The sequence below is a fragment of the Ips typographus genome, linkage group LG2, assembly GCF_016097725.1.
Source record: "Ips typographus isolate SLU linkage group LG2, UJ_Ityp_2.0, whole genome shotgun sequence".
NCBI lineage: Eukaryota > Metazoa > Arthropoda > Insecta > Coleoptera > Curculionidae > Ips > Ips typographus.
Window position 1 is genome coordinate 4,548,043 of NC_138423.1, and position 27,831 is coordinate 4,575,873.

At 33.1% G+C, this 27,831-nt stretch overlaps 1 protein-coding gene across 1 annotated transcript; it reads left to right on the forward strand.

The window, feature by feature from the left end:
- Positions 1-1,253: 1,253 nt before the first annotated feature.
- byn (T-domain transcriptional activator brachyenteron) lies at positions 1,254-26,721 on the forward strand. The gene is made up of 6 exons (XM_081974271.1): positions 1,254-1,542; positions 9,866-10,041; positions 15,262-15,515; positions 21,897-22,169; positions 22,227-22,382; positions 22,435-26,721. Exons 2-6 carry the CDS (start codon positions 9,881-9,883, stop codon positions 22,968-22,970), a joined length of 1,380 nt encoding a protein of 459 aa, XP_081830397.1. The 5' UTR covers positions 1,254-1,542; positions 9,866-9,880; the 3' UTR covers positions 22,971-26,721.
- The last annotated feature ends 1,110 nt before the right edge of the window (positions 26,722-27,831 follow it).

A 27,831-nucleotide genomic window follows, 5' to 3' on the forward strand; every position in this document is an offset into this window, starting at 1 on the left:
AGAAAGATTTCCCTAATCTTGTTAAAACTTAATTATAAATTATATAAGGAACAGCATGAGAACAAATCAAATAAAGTTATTATACAGCTTAAACAGGAGAAGTTTAAATTTCAAAATCTTGTTATTATCTTGTTATTAGCCTGTCAAATTTCGAATGAGAACATCAAAAAAAGCATGACAAAGGAACCAAAAACAACGAATTTGGACGTTTTGCCTTATACGAGTTTTTAATGACAAAAGTGGCTTTTTTACTTATTGTAATTTAAACTTGTAAAATGTAAAAATGTAATTTTTTAACCGTCAATATTTCCAAAAAATAGCGAATTTGTTTCTGACTACTGCCAACATGAATTTGATTATTATAGAGCATGGTTGGGAGAAAAAATAAATTTTGGGAATGCGTTTAGGACGTTAAAATAGTAACACTTTTGGAGAAAAAAACAGGATGTCAAAATACTCGAAATGAGGTTAATTTGGATATGATTGGTTATGTTAAATAGTTGTTTGTTCTTCATTTTGATCATCACAAATTGATCAGAAACAATGTTGGCAAATATTAAGGATATTAATATTAATTAAGATAGTAGTTTGTGCAAATTTTGCCAAACCAGAGGTTCTGTATTATCCTGTTCCTATATTATCTTTATCAAATAAAACCAAACATTTACTAAAATTCGATTATAGCAGTTTCTAATGATATTTTGAGCATCATAAATTCGATAACCGAAACTTTCCACGGTCTCTACACTTGTTTTGTATATTATAGTGTTTTCATCCACCAAAAAAGGCAAAAATCTAGTGGATATAAGTGTGGTGTTAGTGGTGGCCATAAACCATATGGGTTCATATATTTTATTTTGAACTCCTTTAGATTCCCACAATACTTTCCCACAACACACACACAATATACAATTCCCACATAACAATCAAATTTTATATATTCTCATTATAATATATAAGTCATCAACAGGGCTAACTTTTTGTTTAAAATATGTCTTTAAATGATTGTAGAGTTTATTCTCGATGTTTTTCTTAAATTGTAGTATAGTCGTACCCCGTCACTTTTCTACGAAACAAAGGACCATAACGTCTCCGAAAGAACGTGTTTGCCTCCATCATAAAATGGTCAATAATGTGGTCAGAAGGTACCATGGATGTCTGTAGACGCGTACCACGGTACCTGTTTGACGCGTCCAATCGTAGCGTTAGACGATCCAAAATGGGAGGAGCGACTGTTAAAGAGTTAAGGAAATAACTTATTTGTGATAATATGGCATCAGATATTTGAAATGCTGGCAGCATTTAACGGATCGGTGTGAAAAATTGACAAATAAGACACAATACGGTGGTTAATTGTGGATAATTTACACCGCCGCGTGTCGATTAAGTCGGTACATAGTAGTGCCCTAGTGATTCAAATTATATTGTTGTTTAAACAGAAAATAACATTTTATACGTAATAATTACACTATTTCAGTGAAGTGACGTCCCTTTGTGTCTTTAAAGTGAAGTGGAACTTGTCATTTAGGAAATTTGCATGAAGTAAGTATTTACTTAATTAACTAACGACCCTCACTCAACATTTTGATGTTATTTTCTTTAAATATTTGTATCAAGTTTATTAGTGACATCAATTAAAGTTGACACCAATTAAAGTTTGAAGTTTTACAACCACTAAACTAAATGAGCAGGAGTATACATAAAAATGTAATAAAACACTAATGGATGGTTTACTGTTTTTAAGTGCAACATCTCAATTTGTAATAAGGTATTATTAGTTTTTCTTATAATTCCCAAAAATTGCATTACAGCTTAACTTTTTACATGCTATAGCCAAGTGTGTGTAAAATTTTCATAAAGCTCCCTCATTAATCTTGGAAGTTCTAGAGCTTTAACCAAAACAACGTTTATAGTTTGAACTGAAACTGAAAATTTACCACAAATTTGGTTTTTATGTTAGAAGCTTTTTTTTTTACATAATCCTTCAAAAATGCAATTTTTGCAAAAACTTACTCCATTAGGGTTCCAATGCACAGCAAAGGGCATATTTATACCAGAAGACCTTAAATTAGGTGAAACAAGTACAAAAAAAGCACTTCAGCAAAACATTAAAAGAATGAGGGGGTTCTTTTACTACTTTTTGAAATTCAATATCTCGGTAGCATGAAGAGCTAGACAGTCCAGTTTTTGCTCATTTTGTAGTATTTTTTATCCTTTTTGTAATGGCGTTTTAGTGAAATCTATAAGAGTTCAAATAAAAAGACAACAAAACAAAATTATTATACCGTTGGATAGCATTTTTGATTATTTATTGATAGCTGTAAAATAAATGATCTTATTTATCATATAAGAAAGTTATTTAGGATTTTATGAATACCATATAAATGGCTAATTTTTCGACGTTAGTCAAGTTTGAAGCCCTGTGAAAGCCAATCAATATCATCAACAAAATGCATATTTATACCAAAAAACAAAGAACTTAGTATCTTGATAACATGATGATGCCATTTTTTATGTTTTTTCGTATGGCGCTAGAACGAAGTTCCTGGAAATTTAAATAAACAAACTACGATATTTCAAGAATTAGAAATATGCAATTTTTGTCAAAAGTGCAATTTTGGCAAATTTTCCAAAAAAGGTTCCAATGCACAGCCAAGGGCATGTTTTTACTACAAAACCATAGATTAGGCGAAATAATCAATTTGAAACTTATAAAAACTGGAAAAATGGCTTTTTTGTCAAAATTTTCAATTTACCACAAAAAGGTTCCAAAGAACAGGAAAGAGAAAGAAGAACCTTAAATTAGGTAAAATAAGCACAAAAAAGCACTTTAAATTTTTTATTTTTTACAAAAATTATAAGAATGGGGGGGGATTAAGAATCTTTTTAACAAAAAAAAATTTAACTCTTTTTTAAAAAAATAAATAAATTACATTTTTAAATTTTCAAAAAATTCAACGAAATAACACAAACTACATAACATAACATAACGTAATATAGTTTTTTCTCAAATTTAACATGAAATGTGGCATTATAATAAATATTATTATATTGGTGTGTTTTGAATCTATTTTTGCCCGGTCCATAGTTTTTAAAAATACGTATTTCTATGGAATCAAGGTTTTTAAAAATCTATAAATGGTAAATGTAGAAAAATGTGGTTTTCAGTTCTTTTTCCAATTAATAATCAGAGAGTTTGTATTGGTTGACAAGAGTCGAATTTGTTAGACGTTTCGTTATTATTCTTCTCTACCATCTGCAACAGTAGGCTGTTGATTTTCTAGGTGGGTGTTGATCCATTCGTCTGGTACATTTTCCTCTTCGAGACCCTTATTAGTAGAACTCGTATTGCTTGTTCCACGATTTTTCTCCCCCAATTTGAGCATTTCTGACGTTATTCTTCTTTTTTGATCTTCTGGGATTTTTTGATTTTTCATTTGTATGAGGGTTGGAAAATTTGATAGGTAAATTAACTGTAAATTACAAATACTGTGTTTGTGGCAGTTAAAGTTTTGACACCGCTTTTCTCCCTGACTTTATCAAATTTTGTACTGCTTTTTTACGCTATTGGCTAGAAAACTTATTGAGGATTCCAAAAATGTGCTTAAAACCGTCATTTTTCCACTCCAAGTGGATTTTACAGGCGATTTTGTCCCTGACTGTCCTCTCAAACTGTGTTCCTAGCAGTACAAATTTTGACACCGCTTTTCACGCTGACTGTACCAAATTTTGTACGGTTTTTTAAAATTATTGAATACAAAATTTAATGAGGATTCCAAAAATGTACTTAAAACCGTAATTTTTCCACTACAAGTGGGTTTTACAGGCGATTTTGTCCCTGACTGTTCTTTCAAAATGTGTTACTGGCAGTTCAAATTTTGACACCGCTTTTCACGCTGATTGTACCAAGTTTTGTACTTTTTTTAAAAATTATTGGATAGAAAATTTAATAAAGATTCCAAAAATGCGCTTAAAACAGTAATTTTCTTTCTCCAAGTGGGTTATACAGGCGATTTTGTTCCAGGACTGTCGTTTCAAACTGTGTTTCTGGAGGTTCAAATTTTCGCATCGTTTTTCTCCCTGACTGTACCAAATTTTGTAGTGTTTTTTACGTTACTACACAGGAAATTTAATGAGGGATCCAAAAATGTGCTTAAAGCAGTCATTTTCTTACTCCAAGTGGGTTTTGTAGGCCATTATTTCTCGGACTGATCTTTCAAACTGTGTTTCTGGCAGTTCAAACTTTGACACCACTTTTCTACCTGACTAACAAATTTTGTAGTGGTTTTTAGGTTATTGGATGGGAAATTTAATAAAGATTCCAAAAATGTGCTTAAAATCGTCATTTTTCCACTACAAGTGGGTTTTACAGGCGATTTTGTCCCTGACTGTTCTTTCAAAATGTGTTACTGGCAGTTCAAATTTTGATACCGCTTTTCACGCTGATTGTACCAAGTTTTATACTTTTTTTAAAAATTATTGGATAGAAAATTTAATGAGGATTCCAAAAATGTACTTAAAACTGTCATTTTTCCACTCCCAGTGGGATTTACAGTCGATTTCCTGACTGTTCTTTCAAAATGTGTTACTGGCAGTTCAAATTTTGACACCGCTTTTTTCCCTGACTGTAACATATTTTGTAGGGTTTTATCACGCTCTTAGTTCGGAAATTTAATAACGATTCCCAAAATGTGCTTAAAACAGTCATTTTCTTTCTCCAAGTGGGTTATACAGGCGATTTTGTTCCAGGAAATCAAACTATGTTTCTGGAGGTTCAAACTTTGGCATCGTTTTTCTCCCTGACTGTACTAAATTTTGTACTGCTTTTCACGTTACTGCATAGAAAATTTAATGAGGAATTCAAAAATGTGCTTAAAGCAGTCATTTTCTTACTCCAAGTGGGTTTTCTAGGCCATTTTTTCTTGGACTGATCTTTCAAGCTGTGTTTCTGGCAGTTCAAACTTTGACACCACTTTTCTCCCTGACTGTACCAAATTTTGTGGTGTTTTTAAGGTTATTGGATGGGAAATTTAATAAGGATTCCAAAAATGTGCTTAAAATAGTCATTTTCTCACTCTAAGTGAATTTTAGAGGCGATTTGGTTTCTGACTGTCAAACGGTCAAACTGTGCTCAAAAGTTTGCAAAAATCAGGATTTAGAAAAATGATTTTTTGCACATGTTTTTGAGATTTATGACAGTTATTTTGACAGTGGTCACGTGATTGCCTAGCTAAATTATCCTCCAAAAACCACGTGATATCTGTGACTAATGTCAAAATTGTCAAACATTGCCTAGAATTTGAAAAAAATTCAGTCCTTGACCGTCCTTTCAAACTGTGTTTCTGGCAGTTCAAACTTTAACATCACTTTTTTCCCTGACTGTACCAAATTTTGTAGTGTTTTTCAAGTTACTGGGTAGGAAATTTAATGAGGAATCCAAAAATGTGCTTAAAACAGTCATTTTTTCACTCCAAGTGAGTTTTACAGGCCATTTTGCCCCTGACTATCCTTTCAAACTGTATTTCTGGCAGTTCAAATTTTGACACCGCTTTTCTTCCTGACTGTACCAAATTGTCTAGTGTTTTTTCACGTTATTGCATAGGAAATTTAATGAGGATTCCAAAAATGTGGTTAAATCTGTCATTTTCTCACTCCAAGTGGATTCTACAAGTAATTTTGTTCTTTTGTCAAACTGTGTGCAAAAATCAGGGTTTAGAAAAGCCTTCTTGCAGTATTCGATACAAAACGTGTTTCTGAGATTTATGACAGTTATTTTGACATCTGCCTTGCTAATTTATGATCCAAAAAACACATGATATCTGTGCCTAATGTCAAAACTGTCAAAATTTGCTTAGAATTTGCAAGAATTACAGTTTAACACAGTTGTCTCAGACCCATAAATTTACTGGTCAAATTTGAATTTACTAGTAAAATTCGTAAACTTTCCTCTCACACTAAATTTTACTTTTCCAGTTTTACTTTACCTTAAGGATTGCGGTGAATTTACGACCATCACTAATATTATAGAAACAAAAGTAAGGCACATTGCCAAGACAAGAAAATTTTAAGAGTTACTTTTATAAAGTCAAGTAAAATGTAACTACACTCCAGTGAGTTTTATGACAGATATTTTGACATTTGTCAGTAAATTACTAGCAAATTACAAATTGTTTATTTTATCTAAAAAACCAAAACAGCCTTTTATTCAGTCTTTATTTTCTCAGGATTTTATTTTGACAATATTGACCGAAAGTTAGACCCATGAATTTGATGTGTCAGTCAAATAGGAATTTACTGGTAAAATTGGTAAATTTTTCCGTCACACTGAATTTTTCTTTTCCAAGTTTACTTTACCTTAAGTAAAATTAGTAAGTAAATGTATTGTAGTGTGGTAGACCTGTTTTTCCTGAATCCCTGTTGTTCTTCCATTATGATTGATACAAAGTAGCCATATCCTGTTGAAGATGGCGATGATTATTCAATGTGTTACGAATTAGATCCGTACGTGCCATCGCGATATTTTCCTACAGTGTTTGTGATGTGACGTTTCATCTTTACACTATCGTTTAGAGCCATGAGAAAAAACCGTTTTTATACCAATAATTGAAAATCTCATTAAAAGTCTCTTAATTCTGTTTACCTAACAGTTTAGACTCGGTAATGCGGTTGAGAAAAATATGTTTTGATTCGTTTCGTCACAATATCAACTCGAGGCGATAATTAGTGACTATTGTGACGTAGTGCGGAATAGGTGATCACTGATCTTAACTTTTCAGATGAATCACCGTAGTAATTAGCTCTGCTCAATTAGAATAGGCGAATTCGTACCTGGTACCATAATTACCACTCGATCTCAACAAAAAGTGGTTATCCGGTATTGTTTAGGGTACAAAAACGTCCCAAAACCATCAAAAATCCATACTTAGCAGTATGTTGATCATATTTTCTTAAACATAAAACTGGATGTGTGTTTATACTTCCTATTATCCTTGAATCGATTTTTAAACTGATATGCTATTATTGATTTGACATTGGGGATAGCACTTAAAAGTAGCTTATTTAGCGACTATTTTAAAAAGAACCATCCTCGACAATGCATTTACGCAAAATATTTGTTATGTAATTTTACTTGGCCAAACACATTATTGTAGGTATTTTTACTGCTTTGTGCTACAAGATGAAAACAAATTTATCCAGTCTACAAGTGGTTTATAACGTAATTTTTTTTCTAATGTTAGGAAAAACAAGAAGAATACCTGACGCACAAATAGATTGTAAATTCTTGTGATACCCAACTAATATAGGTAAATTTAATAGACCAAAACATTAGTGCATTCAAAATTTCATGTTAAACAAGAAACCTCATTAGTCGTTATGTATGCTGGCCAAAGCATAGATGATTTATATATTTTGTTGGGGTGAAGTTTTATCTTGTTGGAATAGCTTATATTAACGTGATTTTTCTGAAAAACGTTTCTCCAAATTTCAATTTAACAAATCGTTTTTAACTGAACATCCAAGACTTGTGAAAGTCCAAATTTGTACTGAATAGTCTAAAAACTTTTTTACTACTAGGAATGGTCTTATGATTCGCTTTCTCAGACTGCCATCCTGGTTGAGTGTCTGAAACTGGCATTCAAGAACTAAAAAAAGTCCGGAAATCAAGACAAAGATTGTATTGTGCGTGAAACTCAGTTTTTACTACTAAAAATAGTATAAAAGTTGACTTTTAATGCTAGAACGGACCTTATTAGGACTAAAGAGAATCCAAAAGTATATTTTCAAGACTTCAATTGGTGTACAACTGAATTTTCTGGACTGGACAACAAGTCTAGAAGTAAATTAAATTTTCGGGCTATTTTATTTCTAAAAATTAGTTCGCAAGACTATTATTGTAGCAATTGGTACCAAAATGTTTTACTTTTTTTACTGAAGAAACTTGACTTTTGGAAATAGTCTTAAACTCAATTTTTCAGTCTTAAAAAGCATTAAAAACAGTCTGAATTTCTTAGAGGTGCTACAATTTATTGCACCTGTGAGTGTAGAAGTCAATTTAATAGTGAAGAAGCTTGAAATAACATTTTCAAGACTATGGTCAGTGGACACACTGGCTTTTAGGCCTGATAAGTCAAAAACTTTCTAAAGATAGTCTTGAAACTCGATTTGAGGCACTGAAAACAGCCTTAAAACACTAAAAACAGTCTAGTTTATTAAGAAATACCCGAGTTTTTAGCACTGAGGTGTCTAGAAGTCGATTTAATAGTGACAAAGCTTGGAATGCTATTTTAAGTCTATGAAGAATGTAAAAATTGTTTTTTAAGTTTGCTATGTCAATAACTTGGTGAAGATAGTCTTGAAACTCGATTTTCCAAGCTGAAAGCAGTTTTGAAGCACTAAAAATAGTCCAGAATTCGAAGAAAATGAAAAGCAAAGTAAAAAGCACGAAAAGTTCGTTTTCAAGACAATTTTCATGAATCTAATGTCAATGTCCTGCATCTAAGACTATTTTCAAGACTAAAATATTGAAATTTGTCTTAAAATTATGAAAACTTACTTCAAATGCAAATTTTGAGCTCCTGATGTTACTTTTCATTAGTTCAGTCACATTTTGGGGCTCAAGTCAATTTTTAACAAATTCTTGAAAAAGTATTTTTTATGTCTACAAGTCAATTTTCAGTATTAAAGTCTCTCGATTTGCATGAAAACTGGTTACAAACACAATTTTTTAGCTTCTGAAATTTTTATCTTTTCTAAGTCAATTTTCAAAACTAAAGTCTTTCAGTTTGTCTGGAAACTATGAAAACTGGCTACAATAATATTTTTTAAACTTCTTAAGTGAATTTTCCGTTTCCAAGACAATTTTTAAATTGGGTTGGGTTAGTTTTGGGTCTTTGACCGTAATAACGTGTAATAAAGTGCTTGTTCCAAATTTGATCAATATTGCTCCAACAGTCTGACAGTTATGACAAAAAAAAACGATTTTTTAAACAGAAATTTGAAGGACTGTATTTTCTCTAGGAAGCACTTTTCAGGAAAATGACATAATGAATGTCAACTTATTTTTTAATTCGCTATGGATTGGTGAATTATTGACATTTAAAACTGGACCACTATGTATATTTAATTGTTCGACTTCTTGTTTTCTATAAAATGGTTTAAAATCCTAACTCAAAGTTTTTGGGCGCAACAGGGTATATGGATGAGATTCATCTGAATTCTCAAATTACACTGTTTTTTAGTACACCAGTAACAGCTTCCATAAAGTTAAAGTGGACTTGATTGTTATCAAACGTGGAGCTATACTGCATAAGATGAGAGCCAACCATGCAAATGATAAATCTGATAAATAAACAAGCAAACGTCACATTCAAAATATTTACCTGTCTATTACATCGTTACGTCATCCTACATTTTGTTTGATTTTCCTCATACATCTTTTCTAATAATCAGTAAGTATAAGGCAGAAAACTAGCAAATTTGTCATAGGTTATATCCCGAGACGTTCAAGTTTTAGCGGGTAAACTGTGCATAGGTGATTTTTTGCAAAATTTTGCTTGGAAAATGATTGAGACTAAAACGATAAAATCCTGAGACCGCAGGTCGAAGGATTTTTTCCAAAGAATTATTTAGTCGAGTTCAGTTCTTAATCTGCCTACGTTTTGGTTGTTATAACTTTATCAAGTACGGTACAGTACGTACGGCCAGTGGACTGATTAAATTCAAAAATCTGTAGTAAAAGTGTACACAAAAAATGGCCACGCATTTTGCTTTCTTCAGTTTAAAAAGGAAAATCAAGCATATTTTGTTTAATAACAGAGCCCTGATGAAGAGATGATATAAATTTGTCTAAAAGAGGTTTAATCAGTTTTAGGAATATCAAATGGCCCAGCACATTCTGTCTGCAGTAGAAACAGACATCAACTCCATCAAAGACAAGGCGGATCCCCAAGAACGGGACATATCCGTGTCCTTGGATGACCGGGAGTTATGGGTCCGATTCCAGTGTTTTACCAATGAGATGATTGTTACCAAGAGTGGAAGGTAAAAAATAAAAATTTTAGTTCGTAAATTAATCAAGTAAAAGGAAATCAGTTTGCATTGGTAGCTTAGTTGATTCAAACCAGGTGAAATGCGAAAAAAGTTTTATTTAATTTTTAATTATTGTCATACAATTTCCATGTAAATAATAGTGACACTCTTCTTCTTCCACATATTGTAAGCCTTAGGCCTGTATTTTCCAACTTTGAGTTCCCTTGAATTGTTGAAGACCACGATTCTATCCATCTCTTTGAAGGTCTTCCTAAGAGAAGTTGTGTTTGTGGTATACCATCTCTAGCCATTTTTACGAGCCATTCTATCCACGTTTTCCAGAGAACGTTTACATCTGACTGATTCTTTGGAAACGACGAGGGTTCTGGTTTTTGTTATGGATACTTACATGTTGAATGATTTAGCTTTTTCATAGAATGCGTATAAGTACCGTTGCAAGTCTTCTTCGTTCTCTGCTATAATTAGGGTGTCATTGGCGAAACAGATAAAGAAGAGGACAACAATTCCCCCCAGACCTCCCCTCCAGGTGGCGAGAATTTTACTCGAACCTTTCCGCAGTTATCCCGGTGCTAACTGGGCTCTGACAGCACTCCTAGCACTTCCCCCGCTTTCCCTACGCAAAAGGAGGAAAATCATCCCCCACTCACCAGACCCTAACTCCCCAAAGACTTTAGGATGTAAAAACAGACGGACGAAAGCCGGCTGTTTGGACATCCTATAGTTTGCCACGACCACCAGAGGTGGACGAGTTGACGAAGAAAGAAGAAATGGAGGACAAGAAGAGCGCCGAGAAGAGCCCCTCGTCTATAAAGCTCATATATGCAGGTTTTCTGTATTCTATGCTTTTTCCACTAGTTGACTATGAAAATAGCATCTATGGTAGACCGACCGCTAATTATTGCCTATTTATACATAACCAGTCGCAAGAGTTGACAATCAACTATCCAGTCTCTGTAAAATAGAAAATGGAGGTCAAGGACTCTTCTATTTAACATAGAGAATATATTATGACCAACGGATGGAACGGCGGATTTACAGTTGGTGGAATAAAAATATCTAATCTTCGTTATGCGGACGATACCGTCCTACTAGCAAATACCCAAGAGGAAATTCTGCAAATCCTGCATAAACTGAAAATGGAAAGTAATAACCTTGGCTAGGCCATCAACTACTCAAAGACCAAAGTTATGATCATCGACAGGGCGCAGAATAATATGCCAGACATCAACAAGGTGGCTGTTCTCAAGAAATCATTCGTAGATGCGAAATTGCTAGACGGACAGAGAGAAGCCGCCAAAAAAGATAAAAAGATAGTGCTATCACATTAAATACAAAAAAAAAACTATATTATTAAAACATTGATATTCCCGGCACTTTTCATATGAGATTTCAAAAGCTTCCAAACATTACAGAAACTCCAAAAGCTTTGAAAACAGTGTCTAGAAGCTTCCAAATGCTCTTGAAGTTGCATGGAAGCTTTCATTAGCCTTTGGAACAGCCTAACAGCTTCCAAATGCTCTTCAACTAGTCTAGAAACTTTTAAAAGCAGTTTATAAGCTTCGGTATGCTTCTAGAATAGTTTGAATAGCTTTCAAAAATTTCTAGAGTGTTTTAAGAGTTCCTAAATGTCTCTGAAGCAGTCCAGAACCTTCAATATGTTTTTCAAACTGTCCAAAACTCTTCCAAATGCTCCTGAACTCGATTAAAGAAATTTCAAAAGCTTTCAAAATCTTACAGAAGCTCTAAAAGCTTTCAAAACAGTGTCTAGAAGCTTCCAAATGCTCCTGAAGTTGCATAGAAGCTTCCAAAAGACTTTGCAACAGCCTAACAGCTTCCAAATGCTCTTCAACTAGTTTAGGAACTTTCAAATTGTTTAAAAACAGTTTATAAGCTGCCGTATGCTTCTAGAATAGTTTCAAAGCTTCCAAACATTTCTAGAGTGTTCTAAAAGTCCCCAATTGTCTCTAAAGCAGTCCAGAACATTAAATATGCTCTTTAAACTGTCCAAAACCCTTCCAAATGCTCCTGAACTCGATTAAAGAAATTTCAAAAGCTTTCAAAACCTTACAGCAGCTCTAAAAGCTTTCAAATCAGTGTCTAGAAGCTTCCAAATGCTCTTGAAGTTGCATGGAAGCTTTCACTAGCTTTTGGAACAGCCTAACAGCTTCCAAATGCTCTTCAACTAGTCTAGAAACTTTTAAAAGATTTAAAAACAGTTTATAATTTTCCGTATGCTTCTAGAATAGTTTAAAAGCTTCCAAAAATTTTTAGAGTGTTTTAAGAGTTCCTAAATGTTTCTAATGCAGTCCAGAACCTTCAATATGTTTTTTAAACTGTCCAAAACCCTTCCAAGTTCTCCTGAACTCGATTAAAGAAATTTCAAAAGTTTTCAAAATCTTACAGAAGCTCTAAAAGCTTTCAAAACAGTGTCTAGAAGCTTCCAATTGCTCCTGAAGTTGCATAGAAGCTTCCAAAAGCCTTTGAAACAGCCTCCAAATGCTCTTCAACTAGTCTAGAAACTTTTAAAGGATTTAAAAACAGTTTATAAGCTTCCGTATGCTTCTAGAATAGTTTAAAAGCTTTCAAAAATTTCTAGAGCGTTCTAATAGTTCCCAAATGTCTCTAAAGCAGTCCAGAACCTTAAATATGCTCTTTAAACTGTCCAAAACCATTCCAAATGCTCCTGAAGTTGCATAGAAGCTTCCAAAAGCCTTTGGAACAGCCTAATAGCTTTTAAATTCTCTTCAATTAGTCTAGAAACTTTCAAAAGATTTAAAAACAGTTTATAAGCTTCTGTATGCTTCTAGAATAGTATAAAAGCTTCCAAGAATTTCTAGAGCGTTGCAAGAGTTTCCAAATTTCTCTAAAGCAGTCCAGATAATTAAATATGCTCTTTAAACTGTCCAAAACCATTCCAAATACTCCTGAACTCGATTAAAGAGATTTCAAAAGCTTTCAAAACCTTACAGAAGCTCTAAAAGCTTTTAAAACAGTGTCTAGAAGCTTCCAAATGCTTTTGAAGCCGCATAAAAGCTTCCAAAAGCCCTTGGAACAGCCTAACAGCTTCCAAATGCTCTTCAACTAGTCTAGAAACTTTAAAAATATTTAAAAACAGTTTATAAGCTTCTGTATGCTTCTAGAAAAGTTTAAAAGCTTCCAAAAATGTCTAGAGCATTGTAAGAGTTCCCAATTGTCTCTAAAGCAATCCAGACCCTTAAATATGCTCTTTAAACTGTCCAAAACCCTTCCAAGTTCTCCTGAACTCGATTAAAGAAATTTCAAAAGCTTACAGCAGCTCTAAAAGCTTTCAAAACAGTGTCTAGAAGCTTCCAATTGCTGCTGAAGTTGCATAAAAGCTTCCAAAAGCCTTTGGAACAGCCTCCAAATGCTGTTCAACTAGTCTAGAAACTTTTAAAGGATTTAAAAACAGTTTATAAGCTTCCGTATGCTTCTAGAATAGTTTAAAAGCTTTCAAAAATTTCTAGAGCGTTCTAATAGTTCCCAAATGTCTCTAAAGCAGTCCAGAACCTTAAATATGCTCTTTAAACTGTCCAAAACCATTTCAAATGCTCCTGAAGTTGCATAGAAGCTTCCAAAAGCCTTTGGAACAGCCTAACAGCTTCTAAATTCTCTTCAATTAGTCTAGAAACTTTCAAAAGATTTAAAAACAGTTTATAAGCTTCTGTATGCTTCTAGAATAGTTTAAAAGCTTCCACAGAAACATGTCGGTCGATGAAGAAAAAGAAGGAAGATCGACGCGTTTGAACTATGGTGCTGGAGAAGAATCCTAAGAGTTTCCTGGACAGCAAGAAGAAACAATGCGCCCATCATCCAAGAAGTAAACGAACCCCAAAGCTTATCTAAAATAGTGCAAGCTCGAATCCTTAGATACTTCGGGCACATTCAGAGAAGAGACGAGGACAACTTCGAGCGACTTTAGGGTGGGGTAGAAGGTATTAGACCCAGAGGTAGGTCTCCTACATGCTGGACTGATCAAATAAGGGCATCCACTGACTTAACAGTCAACCAACACTCAGCAAGCCAAGAAGGTGGCGAGAAATTGCAGAGCGAGCAACGAAGAAAACCGAAGTCTTCTGTCAAGAGGAAAAGGAAGGAAAGCGAAGAAGAAGAATTATTGCTTCTATGATCTTTGTGGTCCATGACTGAGCAGGGTTATGCCTCTATAGTTTTCTGGAGATTTCTTGTCTCCTTTCTTGAATATGGTTATAGTCTTTTTCCAATAATTAGGGGCTTTTTTGAATGTTATTAGTTTGTTAAAGTTCGACCATCAATTTGTGATCTCCGTATTTGAATAGCTCATTTGATATATTATCAAGCACAGGCGACTTCCTGTTCTTTATTATTTTTGTCAGTTATTCCTTCGGGTAATATAGGACATTCTTCACTTCCTTCTTCATTGTCTTTTTCGCGTTTATCTTCGGATACATTTGGGGACAGTAGTTCAAAATAAGCTTTCCAGTGGAACTCATCAATTTGACCTTCTTTTCGACATTCCTCATATCTTCCATTGCGCTTCGTATAAGTCAAAGCTTCTTCATTATGTCCACGACTTATGAAGATGTCGTCGTAGACCCGATCAAGCAAACATAAAAATTTCCAATAAAATCTGTTGACGTTGTTAGTTAATAAAATCCAATACAGCGACCCAAACAAATTTTATGGAAATTTTTGTAAGTGACCCATGACAAAATAGCTTTTTATTATTGTTTGTCCAAATAATAAAATGGGTTTTATGCGGCTCGGGTACCCAAATTGAGTTTGGGTTGAAAGCCTTTTTCATTGACCTGACGATCCTCTACCAATATTTGCTCGACTGAGACTTAAAAAGTATTTTTCATTCTTCGGGGAAACAATAGACGCTATTGATGATTGAACGCGTAGTCGGTCACCATTTTGCACAACCATGCTTTGTAATGACTTTTCAGCGTCATAGATTTGATTAAATAAAAAACTGCTGATCAATTATAACCAATAATTTCTATTGTAAATTGATAATGTTAAAATAATCCTCAACATTATAGCTTTATTAGCGAGTAACTAACGACAAACGTAGTAACTATGTGTTAATTTTGGTGTTAATTCGTGGCATCCACTATAAAAGTAAAAGTAACCGCGCCAAGATCGTTTTATTAAATAAATAATAACGTTAATCATCAGTTATCTGGATTAATTTAATAAATATTTTAACAGGAGAATGTTTCCTGTGGTAAAAGTAACCGCAAGCGGATTAGACCCTAAAGCCATGTACACAGTACTTTTAGAATTCGTACAAATCGACCCTCATCGATGGAAATACGTCAATGGTGAATGGGTTCCTGGTGGTAAAGCCGAGGTTCCACCATCCAATCCAGTTTACATGCACCCAGAAAGTCCAAACTTTGGCGCCCATTGGATGAAAGAGTCGATTTCGTTTGCGAAAGTCAAGCTAACGAATAAAACAAATGGTAAGTGTCATGGTACTTTAAATTAGCAGAATATTCGTTTAAATCACTTGATGAATAATATTGAATAGTGCAAGGTAATATTTTGTAATAACGTCTGTTTGATAGCCCAAAAAGCGTGAAACCTTTAAAAGTTAATACCAATTTCAGTTGGCGGACATTCAGGTTTCAAAAGGTTTAATATTAATAGATATGATATAATGTGCTGGGATGCATGTTAATTAAAATTGCAAATATTTGATTTTAGTTTTGTTTTTCTTGTTTGTTGTATGTGTTATTAAACAGATTACAGGGTGATTCTTTAATTCACTGTCAAACTATGACAGTTTTACGGAGTGTCTCCAAAACTAGCAAAGATAGAGCGATGCGGTTTTCACAATTTTTATGAAACGAAGCCCTAAAGGAGACTTTTTAGGGCAAAAGTGCCCTAATGCAATCTTGCAGACACTAAAATTTCCTAGAACTTTTCCCTTTTACACTTTTTTGATATTTTTTTAAATAACTGTGTTACGTTTGATTGAACTTGTTTAGGGTCTTTTACAGCACTTTTTTGTGTTTTGACACTGTTTTTAGGGAGTATCTTCCCAAAGAGACCCTTTAAGGCAAAAGTACCCTAATGCAATCTTGCAGACAGTAAAATTTCCTAGAATTTTTCCCTTTTACACTTTTTTTGATGTTTTTTTTAAATAACTGTGTTACGTTTGACACTGTTTTTAGGGAGTATCTTCCCAAAAAGACCCTTTAAGGCAAAAGTACCCTAATGCAATCTTGCAGACACTAAAATTTCTTAGATCTTTTCCCTTTTACACTTTTTTGATATTTTTTTTAAATAACTGTGTTACGTTTGATTGAACTTGTTTAGGGTCTTTTACAGCACGTTTTTGTGTTTTGACACTGTTTTTAGGGAGTATCTTCCCAAAGAGACCCTTTAAGGCAAAAGTACCCTAATGCAATCTTGCAGACAGTAAAATTTCGTAGAACTTTTCCCTTGTACACTTTTTTGATATTTTTTTAAATAACTGTGTTACGTTTGATTGAACTTGTTTAGGGTCTTTTACAGCACTTTTTTGTGTTTTGACACTGTTTTTAGGGTGTATCTTCCCAAAGAGACCCTTTAAGGCAAAAGTACCCTAATGCAATCTTGCAGACAGTAAAATTTCCTAGAATTTTTCCCTTTTACACTTTTTTTGATATTTTTTTTAAATAACTGTGTTACGTTTGACACTGTTTTTAGGGAGTATCTTCCCAAAAAGACCCTTTAAGGCAAAAGTACCCTAATGCAATCTTGCAGACACTAAAATTTCTTAGATCTTTTCCCTTTTACACTTTTTTGATATTTTTTTTAAATAACTGTGTTACGTTTGATTGAACTTGTTTAGGGTCTTTTACAGCACTTTTTTGTGTTTTGACACTGTTTTTAGGGAGTATCTTCCCAAAGAGACCCTTTAAGGCAAAAGTACCCTAATGCAATCTTGCAGACAGTAAAATTTCCTAGAACTTTTCCCTTTTACACTTTTTTGATATTTTTTTAAATAACTGTGTTACGTTTGATTGAACTTGTTTAGGATCTTTTACAGCACTTTTTTGTGTTTTGACACTGTTTTTAGGGAGTATCTTCCCAAAGAGACTCTTTTAAGGCAAAAGTACCCTAATGCAATCTTGCAGACAGTAAAATTTCCTAGATCATTTCCCTTTTTCACTTTTTTGATATTTTTTTAAATAACTGTGTTACGTTTGATTGAACTTGTTTGGGTCTTTTACAGCACGTTTTTGTGTTTTGACACTGTTTTTAGGGAGTATCTTCCCAAAGAGACCCTTTAAGGCAAAAGTACCCTAATGCAATCTTGCAGACAGTAAAATTTCGTAGAACTTTTCCCTTGTACACTTTTTTGATATTTTTTTAAATAACTGTGTTACGTTTGATTGAACTTGTTTAGGGTCTTTTACAGCACTTTTTTGTGTTTTGACACTGTTTTTAGGGTGTATCTTCCCAAAGAGACCCTTTAAGGCAAAAGTACCCTAATGCAATCTTGCAGACAGTAAAATTTCCTAGAATTTTTCCCTTTTACACTTTTTTTGATATTTTTTTTAAATAACTGTGTTACGTTTGACACTGTTTTTAGGGAGTATCTTCCCAAAAAGACCCTTTAAGGCAAAAGTACCCTAATGCAATCTTGCAGACACTAAAATTTCTTAGATCTTTTCCCTTTTACACTTTTTTGATATTTTTTTTAAATAACTGTGTTACGTTTGATTGAACTTGTTTAGGGTCTTTTACAGCACTTTTTTGTGTTTTGACACTGTTTTTAGGGAGTATCTTCCCAAAGAGACCCTTTAAGGCAAAAGTACCCTAATGCAATCTTGCAGACAGTAAAATTTCCTAGAACTTTTCCCTTTTACACTTTTTTGATATTTTTTTAAATAACTGTGTTACGTTTGATTGAACTTGTTTAGGATCTTTTACAGCACTTTTTTGTGTTTTGACACTGTTTTTAGGGAGTATCTTCCCAAAGAGACTCTTTTAAGGCAAAAGTACCCTAATGCAATCTTGCAGACAGTAAAATTTCCTAGATCATTTCCCTTTTTCACTTTTTTGATATTTTTTTAAATAACTGTGTTACGTTTGATTGAACTTGTTTGGGTCTTTTACAGCACGTTTTTGTGTTTTGACACTGTTTTTAGGGAGTATCTTCCCAAAGAGACCCTTTAAGGCAAAAGTACCCTAATGCAATCTTGCAGACAGTAAAATTTCCTAGAACTTTTCCCTTTTACACTTTTTTGATATTTTTTTTAAATAACTGTGTTACGTTTGATTGAACTTGTTTAGGGTCTTTTACAGCACTTTTTTGTGTTTTGACACTGTTTTTAGGGAGTATCTTCCCAAAGAGACCCTTTAAGGCAAAAGTACCCTAATGCAATCTTGCAGACAGTAAAATTTCCTAGAACTTTTCCCTTTTACACTTTTTTGATATTTTTTTTAAATAACTGTGTTACGTTTGATTGGACTTGTTTAGGGTCTTTTACAGCACTTTTTTGTGTTTTGACACTGTTTTTAGGGAGTATCTTCCCAAAGAGACCCTTTAAGGCAAAAGTACCCTAATGCAATCTTGCAGACAGTAAAATTTCCTAGAACTTTTCCCTTTTACACTTTTTTTGATATTTTTTTAAATAACTGTGTTACGTTTGATTGAACTTGTTTAGGGTCTTTTACAGCACTTTTTTGTGTTTTGACACTGTTTTTAGGGAGTATCTTCCCAAAGAGACCCTTTAAGGCAAAAGTACCCTAATGCAATCTTGCAGACAGTAAAATTTCCTAGAACTTTTCCCTTTTACACTTTTTTGATTTTTTTTTTAAATAACTGTGTTACGTTTGATTGAACTTGTTTAGGGTCTTTTACAGCACTTTTTTGTGTTTTGACACTGTTTTTAGGGAGTATCTTCAAAAAAAGACCCTTTAAGGCAAAAGTACCCTAATGCAATCTTGCAGACAGTAAAATTTCCTAGAACTTTTCCCTTTTACACTTTTTTGCTATTTTTTTAAATAACTGTGTTACGTTTGATTGAACTTGTTTAGGGTCTTTTACAGCACTTTTTTGTGTTTTGACACTGTTTTTAGGGAGTATCTTCCCAAAGAGACCCTTTAAGGCAAAAGTACCCTAATGCAATCTTGCAGACAGTAAAATTTCCTAGAACTTTTCCCTTTTACACTTTTTTGATTTTTTTTTTAAATAACTGTGTTACGTTTGATTGAACTTGTTTAGGGTCTTTTACAGCACTTTTTTGTGTTTTGACACTGTTTTTAGGGAGTATCTTCAAAAAAAGACCCTTTAAGGCAAAAGTACCCTAATGCAATCTTGCAGACAGTAAAATTTCCTAGAACTTTTCCCTTTTACACTTTTTTGCTATTTTTTTAAATAACTGTGTTACGTTTGATTGAACTTGTTTAGGGTCTTTTACAGCACTTTTTTGTGTTTTGACACTGTTTTTAGGGAGTATCTTCCCAAAGAGACCCTTTAAGGCAAAAGTACCCTAATGCAATCTTGCAGACAGTAAAATTTCCTAGAACTATTCCCTTTTACACTTTTTTGATATTTTTTTAAATAACTGTGTTACGTTTGATTGAACTTGTTTAGGGTCTTTTACAGCACTTTTTTGTGTTTTGACAGAGTTTTTAGGAAGTATCTTCCCAAAGAGGCCCTTTAAGGCAAAAGTTCCCTAATGCAAAATTTTTCCTTCAAACACTTTTTTGATATTAGAATAGAATATATTAGAAGAATTGCCAAAAAAATGAGATTTTACGGTTTTGACAATGGTTATGACTTTTTAACCAGTTTTTTTTAGGTTATGTAACATTTCCTCCATTTTGACATGTTTTAATTGTTACATTGCAACCAGTTTTTCCAAGGTCACGTGATTTTTTTCCGGCCATTTTGATTTGCCTTTATCTAAAATTTTTCTTACTTTTCTGTCCTGTCAAAGTCACGTGACACACGCCCACACAATTTCCCCATTTTGATCGTTTTTTAGTAAAGTGTCACGTGATGATTGGCGGCTGTTTAGACTTTTTTTCATTTAAAATGAAAAAAATTCTCCAACTGTTTTCTAGATTACATACGTGACACGTTTAGCCCAATTTACGTTTTTTTTAAACTTTTCATGCTCTCTTTCATACAATCGTGAATAACTGTCTTATTTGACACATAATGTATTGATTTTTATATGTCGATGGAAAGCCAATGAAATGGGCTTTCCAATGATATAAGACCTTTGCTTGATCGGTTGGTCCGTTTTGCCGCTAAAAGGCTTCAAAGTTGTCCAGTGTTTTCTGTTCAATTTTTATGCTCTGTTTTGTTTGAACCTTAATAACTTTCTTACTTGTCTGATATGGTAAGGACTTTAATATGTCGATGAATAGTCAATAAAATGGGCTTTTTAAAAATTTGGTAACTTTGGTTAATTGGTTTAACGGCTTGGCCGCTAGAAGGCGTCAAAGTTGACGTTTGACGTGACGTTTGTTCCACTTTTTTGTGTAGTTTTTCATTCAATCCTAAATAACTCGCTTATTTAGTCCACACTATATAAACTTTTGTACATGAATAGATAGCCATTGAAATGGGGTTTCTAAAAATATGACAACAATGTTGGTAGGTTAAACTGTTTGGCCGCTAGATGGCGTCAATCTTAACCAATTTTCTTAATCAATCAATTAAAAACAGTTTTCAAACTTGTAGTGATATTGCAAAAGATCAGAATCCACTAATAAATATATAAATACTTTTAAAACTCAGAAGACAGTGACATTTTGGTGTTTCTGAGCTGCAAAAAACTGTTTGAAAGCTTCTAGTGACTCTTTTTAAGGATCAGAAGACAGTTTTGGAGCCATTACTAACATTTTAGAGTTTCTGAACTAAAAAAAACAAACTTAAAAACGAATGCAGCCCGAAAACCGTTTTACTTTTGCTAGTTTTGGAGATACCCCGTAAAACCGTCGAATTTAAGACACCCTGTACAATTTTATGTATAGTCAATGTAATTGAATTTAATTGAATTCTCACCCTGTACACAATTTTTTGCTCTACACTACTGAAAAGAGCAGTTTAAGATGATTCTTTTGAGTGGTTGAACCACCCTGAACTCCCAAAAATAACCAAGATACAGGGTGTTCAAGTTTTGAACTAATTTTTGGTAAAAAGTGCATTGAAGTAGTTTTTGGAAAATATATCGAAAACGGTTAGATTTACATAAAAACTACAAGAATTCAAAATTGTTCTTAATGGACCACTAAACCAAACTACGTAACGTTTAAACTTTAATACGGGTGCCTGTATACAGGGTGTGCACGAAATTGTTAGTGGGTCATTATTATTGCTCACCCAGTACATAATTTTTTTAGGTACAATTTTTTGCTCTACACCACTGAAAAGAGCAGTTCAAGATGATTCTTTTGAGTGGTTGAGCCACCCTGAATTCCCAAAAATAACCGAGATACGGGGTGTTCAAGTTTTGAACTAATTTTTGGTAAAAAGTGCATTGAAGTAGTTTTTGGAAAATATATCGAAAACGGTTAGATTTACATAAAAACTACAAGAATTCAAAACTGTTCCCAATGGACCACTATATTTGGTCCCCCTGTACACAATTTTTTTAGATAACATTTTTTGCTCTACACCACTTAAAAGAGCAGTTCAAGACGATCTCGTTTTAAAAAGCAAATCAATACGGCTCTCTTACACAACTTGAATCAAAAAGAACAGTATTTTGCAAGCACTATATCTTATCCAACATGTGAACTTTTACCATAATTTCTATGGGTTATTACACTTTCTATTACTATTAAGTTGAACTAACTGTAAGAATTATACATTTTTGCCATCTCATATTTAGGTAATGGTCAAATAATGCTAAACTCCCTTCACAAATACGAACCACGCGTACATCTAGTCAAAGTTGGAACGGAATCCAGAAGAGTGATGACATTTCCATTCCCAGAAACGCAATTCATTGCCGTCACCGCTTACCAGAATGAAGAAGTGACTTCTTTGAAAATTAAGTATAACCCATTTGCCAAAGCATTTTTGGATACGAAAGAACGATCGGACGGATATCAGAGAGGAGACTACTCACCAACTTATGGTCAGCAACAGAACCATTATCAGTGTATGTGCTACAGTAATTAGAACAATTTTTTTACTAAAGAAGTTATATTAATTGCAGATGGTTCCTGGTTTATACCTCACCAATCAATTTATCCTTCCCCTGGACAAATGTCTCCATGTAACCGAGCTAGTTCAAAACTAATTAGGCAAAATTCAGCTCCTTATTTGTTAAACAGGCAAAAATCGGTGTCACCTTCTTCACCTCCACCAAATGGTAAGATATTGAGTAAATCACAGTGAACAAGCTAAGGAACTTTTATTTACAGTATACAATCCCCCAGAACACATCCAACAACAGCAAATCTACAGTTCACCCAGTACCACCTACTCCAGTTGGTCGTCGATGCCAACCATGCAAGCTCCCACACCAACCACCATAATTTCACCCATAAATTGTTGGTCGGCAACATCAAGTCCACCACCGTCCCACCAAATTTCTACTCAAGGCACACCAAATCAATCACCCACCCATCAAATGTACACTCAACATTCCCCACCATCAGTAGCAAGCATTACCAGCTTGTCTTACCCCAGTTACTATCCTCAAGACATACCCACCTACCAAAATCCGGAATACCTGGTAAATCCCGTGGTGAATCAAGAAGTAACTTATACTCAACTGGGTGGTGATAGAAGTAGCTCGGTGATTTATAAGGCGGATCATATGCATGGTTTAAATAATGGTTCTAGTGAATATAATAATATTAAGTCGGAATGTTCAGGTAGATCTGCACAGGATGATGGTGGAAGTCCTGGTACACCTAGAAGTGAATGGATGGCACAAACTCATTTGACAAATTAAGTGTTTAAGTCAATAATCTAATGAATGCCTGAATTTTCCTATAATTTGTGTATTTCCCTTGTACTTAATTATATTACAACTGTCTACATTTTTTTAACAAGTGTATAATACAGAGTGAGCCGAATGGTTGTTGATGTATGGTTACTAAAATACAGATTAAATAGCAAATATTTTAGGGATTGTGTATGACCACTTGTTTCAAAATTTCAAGTTTGATGTTTTCTGTTTTTTGTATTTAAATAAAAAAATATTATACAGGGATGGAAATTTTAAAATTTTGCACAGAAAACCAGTAATAAAAAGAGAAAAACCATTCGAATCAATGGGCTAGATAAAGTTGAGCAAATGTGACGTGATTGACCAGTTTGTCTCATTTTTTCAGTCCTATGAAGTTGTCATACGAACAACTGTCAAATGACGTAACACTTGTTTTGGCAGACTGACACTTCACAGGCGAGTGTTGCTGATCTTGTCTTAGTCTTCGGAAAATAGCTCCTTTCTAACGCCCTTGAGGACAAAATGTCCCTCTTTGGTTTTCGTAGATAATTAAATTCCCTACAATTTTTGTTCCCTAACATTTTCCTGATTTTTGTCATGTGACCGAGTTACGAAGGATTAAAGTTCCGCAAATAGACACTCAGACACTTTTCTCACTAAACATTCCTAAGCATATGCGACCTTTCAAAACAAAATGTCTATCTGAAGTTTTGCTAGAGAATTAATTAAAAATTCTGCCATTGGAAAAAAATACAGTAGATTGAAATTGTTTTTCAGGGACTCACAGGTTTCGTCCCCTATAATTGATACTTTTTCCAAATATAATAATAGTATATTATTCAACGAACCTGTAATGATAGCTATTACTCACGAAGATGACGGTTGCGAAAGTTGTTCATGTTTTTCTTAAATCATCAAGTGAGTAATAATTATTACATCCTAGTAGAATACTGTACTTTTGCCACGATTGTGGAAGGTATTCACAAAAAAAATAACACACCTTTTGTTACTTTCCAAGTATATTTCGTTGTTTTGTACCTCCATGGGTCCAAATTTGACAGTGTACAGGCGGCCAAATGTCATAACTGTCAAAATTCCACCCATAAAGCTATAAAATACGTATATTTCTACTGCTTATACAATATTTTCTGGATTTTAAAAGTTTTCTGGTTTAACATTTTTATGGAAAAGATTTTGACGGTTGTCATATTTAAAATTAGACAAAAATTAAGTCAGAAACCGACAACCAAATGTCAAAAATGCACTGATGAAAGTATAAACTGCATTCAACCAAAGTCTCACCGATTTGGTTACTTTTCAAGTATTTTTGTTGTTTTGTACCTTCATGGGATCGTATTTGACGTCACACTGATTTGGTTACTTTTCAAGTATTTTTGTTGTTTTGTAATTTTTGTTGGTTGTATTTGACAGTTTCAAGGTTTAAAATAGAACAAAAAACAGAACTGTAACCTGTAACTGACAGTCAGATGTCATAACTGTGAAAATTCCACTCATAAAGCTATATAATAAGTTTGGTTTTGCTTATACTGATTTTTCTAGATTTTAAAAGTGTTTTATGGTTTTACAGCTTTATGGAAATGATTTTGACGGTTGTCATATTCAAATATAGACAAGAAGTCAGAAACATACAACCAAATGTTACAAATGCCAAAAATGCACTGATGAAAGTATAAATAGCATTCAAACAAAGTCACCCTGATTTGGTTACTTTTCATGTTTTGTTGTTTTGTACCTTTATGGGACCGTATTTGACAGTTTCGCGGTTTAAAATAAAACAAAAGACAGAACTGTAACCTGTAACTGACAGTCAGATGTCATAACTGTCAAAATTCCACTCATAAAGCTATAAAATAAGTTTGGTTTTGCTTAATTATACTGATTTTTCTAGATTTTAAAAGTGTTTTGTCGTTTTACAGCTTTATGGAGAAGATTTCGACGGTTGTCATATTCAAATATAGACACGAAGTCAGAAACATACAACCAAATGTTACAAATGCCAAAAATGCACTTATGAAGGTATAAAAATAGCATTCAAACAAAGTCACCCTGATTTGGTTACTTTTCATGTTTTGTTGTTTTGTACCTTTATGGGACCGTATTTGACAGTTTTGCGGTTTAAAACAGAACAAAAGACAGAACTGTAACCTGTAACTGACGGGCCAGATGTCATAACTATCAAAATTCCACTCATAAAGCTATAAAATAAGTTTGGTTCTGCTTATGCTGATTTTTCTATATTTTAAAAGTGTTTTATGGTTTTACAGCTTTATGGGCAGGATTTTGATGGTTGTCATATTTAAAATTAGACTAAAATTAAGTCAGAAACAGACAATAAAATGTCAAAAATGCATTGATGAAAGTATAAACTGCATTCAACCAAAGTCACACTGATTTGGTTACTTTTCAAGTATTTTTGTTGTTTTGTACCTTCATGGGATCGTATTTGACAGTTTCCAGGTTTAAAACAGAACAAAAGACAGAACTGTAACCTGTAACTAACGGCCAGATGTCATAACTGTCAAAATTCCACTCATAAAGCTATAAAATAAGTTTGGTTTTGCTTATACTGATTTTTCTAGATTTTAAAAGGGTTTTATGGTTTTACAGCTTTATGGACCGGATTTTGACGGTTGTCATATTTTAAAATTAGACTAAAATTAAGTCAAAAACACACGACCAAATGTTATAAATGTCAAAAATGCACTGATGAAGGTATAAATTAAATTCCATTCAATCAAAGTCACCCTGATTTGGTTACTTTTCATGTTTTGTGGTTTTGTACCTTTATGGGACCGTATTTGACAGTTTCGAGGTTTAAAACAGAACAAAAGACAGAGCTGCCAGATGTCATCTGTCAAAATATTTGACAAATGAAGAAGTAAACCTTCAAAAACGTTATATTCAAAAATTTATATTTTTATTAACGGTTTTGTCACTCCATTTTACTTTGTTGCTATACTCGTATATTGGTGGAGTAATGACTCATTACTCACGAGTAGGTAATGAGTGTTATTATTATATCTATTCAAAACAAATTAATAAGCATATTTCCTTTCAATTGAAACGAAGTAGTTGAATTACTTCTAGCCTATTAATTAATGATTTTCTGCTTTTACCACTGGATTCCTGAGTATAATTTTGATATTTCCATACCTGTACAGGATGTTCAATAATGTCATGCTACTATTTATGGAAATGATTCTTGTGAACCTATGTCATAAACGTTCTAACTTTTCTAAGAATAATAAAGTTTCAAAAAAATCATTGCAAAACTGTATCTAGCCTGAGCATTTTTTTAAAATTTAAAAACTGAATGTTCTACATAAATTTCATTAAAAACAACAAAAAATAATCCAATTTGTAATCCGTGTATGATCATCAATTTGGCTCACCCTGTATAACTATATATATAAAGAATAAGAAAAATTAAGAAATACAAAGTTTATCAAACATCTTATCTTATTAAAAAAAAACATAAATTCGCATGTCTGTCAAACAAAAATTGTTAAATCTGACTGTGACAATAGAGATGAAAATCACAGTCTAATTTTTATTTTCTATTAAATCCACCTTAAAAATGTGTATTAGCCGTGATGTACTAAATTAATATAGTGAGTACGATGAATGTTCAATATTTTGTACATTAGAAAAGGTGCGTTAATTTTCCTGATTATAATAGTTAAATTTCCTGAATGTACTTTGTAGTTAATATACATTACTAAGTTTATTGAAAGTGGTGTTTTTTTAATCCAACAACCCACAGGGTGGGCTAAATTGGAAGCTGGTCTTTTATTAGAGGCTGAAATAGAAATTTGTACTTTTGTTCAAAACTTATTTCAAGTACGTTAATTAAAATGTTTTAAAATACGTAATTGCAGCAAACTGTTTGCTTACAATCCAGTCATGTAAATACTTTTTTACTTTTATAATTTATTTTGCTTAATTCAAGAATTTCCGCTTTCTTTTTTCTTTCTAGAATTATGTGGTCATACTGTACATTATTGTAAAATACTGCTGCTCCTAAAATAACATTCTGAGATTAACGATCTGAAAGATTCTAGTTAGCATTTCTTCTAATGTTCATTTGTCTGAAACTTATTAAAAATGATCGTATTCAATAGAAATGCAACAAAAATAAATAGTTCCGTTAATAAAAATAAAAATTTCTTGAACAATTAATTTTGCATATACTTTCTTAGATCAAACACAACTACGTCAAAGAAACGTTGTACTAAAGCGGAATCTAATGTTGATTTAAGTGATAAGCTCTTGTAGAGCATAAAATTTGCTACAACAATAACACTTGTAGAAGTCTATGGAACTTTCAATATAGATCTAGAGGCCTTAGGAGTTATGGGAAGATTAAGACACTTGTAGAGGATTCTGGCACTTTTCAGAAGGGGTTCAATAGCATTTAGAGTCACCAACATTTGTAAAATAGTTTTAGAGCTTTGGCAATTTTTAAAATATTTTTCATCGCCTTTAGAGGTCTATTGAATTTTCAAAATGGTCTTAGAGGCCTCTGGCAGTTCAAAACAGTTACAGGCTTAAGACAATTGTAGAACTTTCTTAAAAATTTTAAGAAGGTTCTCAATAGCATTTAGAGGTCTATGGACCTTTCAAAATAGACTTAGAGGCATCTGGCAGTTTAAAACAATAAAGGTATAAGATACTTGTAGAATCTTCTGACACTTTTAAGGAGATTCTCAATTGCATTTAGAAGTCTATGGAACTTTCAAAATGGCCTTAGAGGCCTCTGGCAATTTAAAACCGTTACAGGAAAGTAAAAGACACTTTTAGAACCTTCAGACACTTTTAAGAAGATTCTCAATAGCATTTCAAG

Coding starts and splice junctions, on each gene's coding strand:
- byn (XM_081974271.1), top strand. CDS start 9,881: ATGGCCCAGCACATTCTGTCTGCAGTAGAAACAGACATCAACTCCATC. Junction 15,516..21,896: donor GCTAACGAATAAAACAAATG/GTAAGTGTCATG, acceptor TCTCATATTTAG/GTAATGGTCAAATAATGCTA. Junction 22,170..22,226: donor GCAACAGAACCATTATCAGT/GTATGTGCTACA, acceptor TATTAATTGCAG/ATGGTTCCTGGTTTATACCT.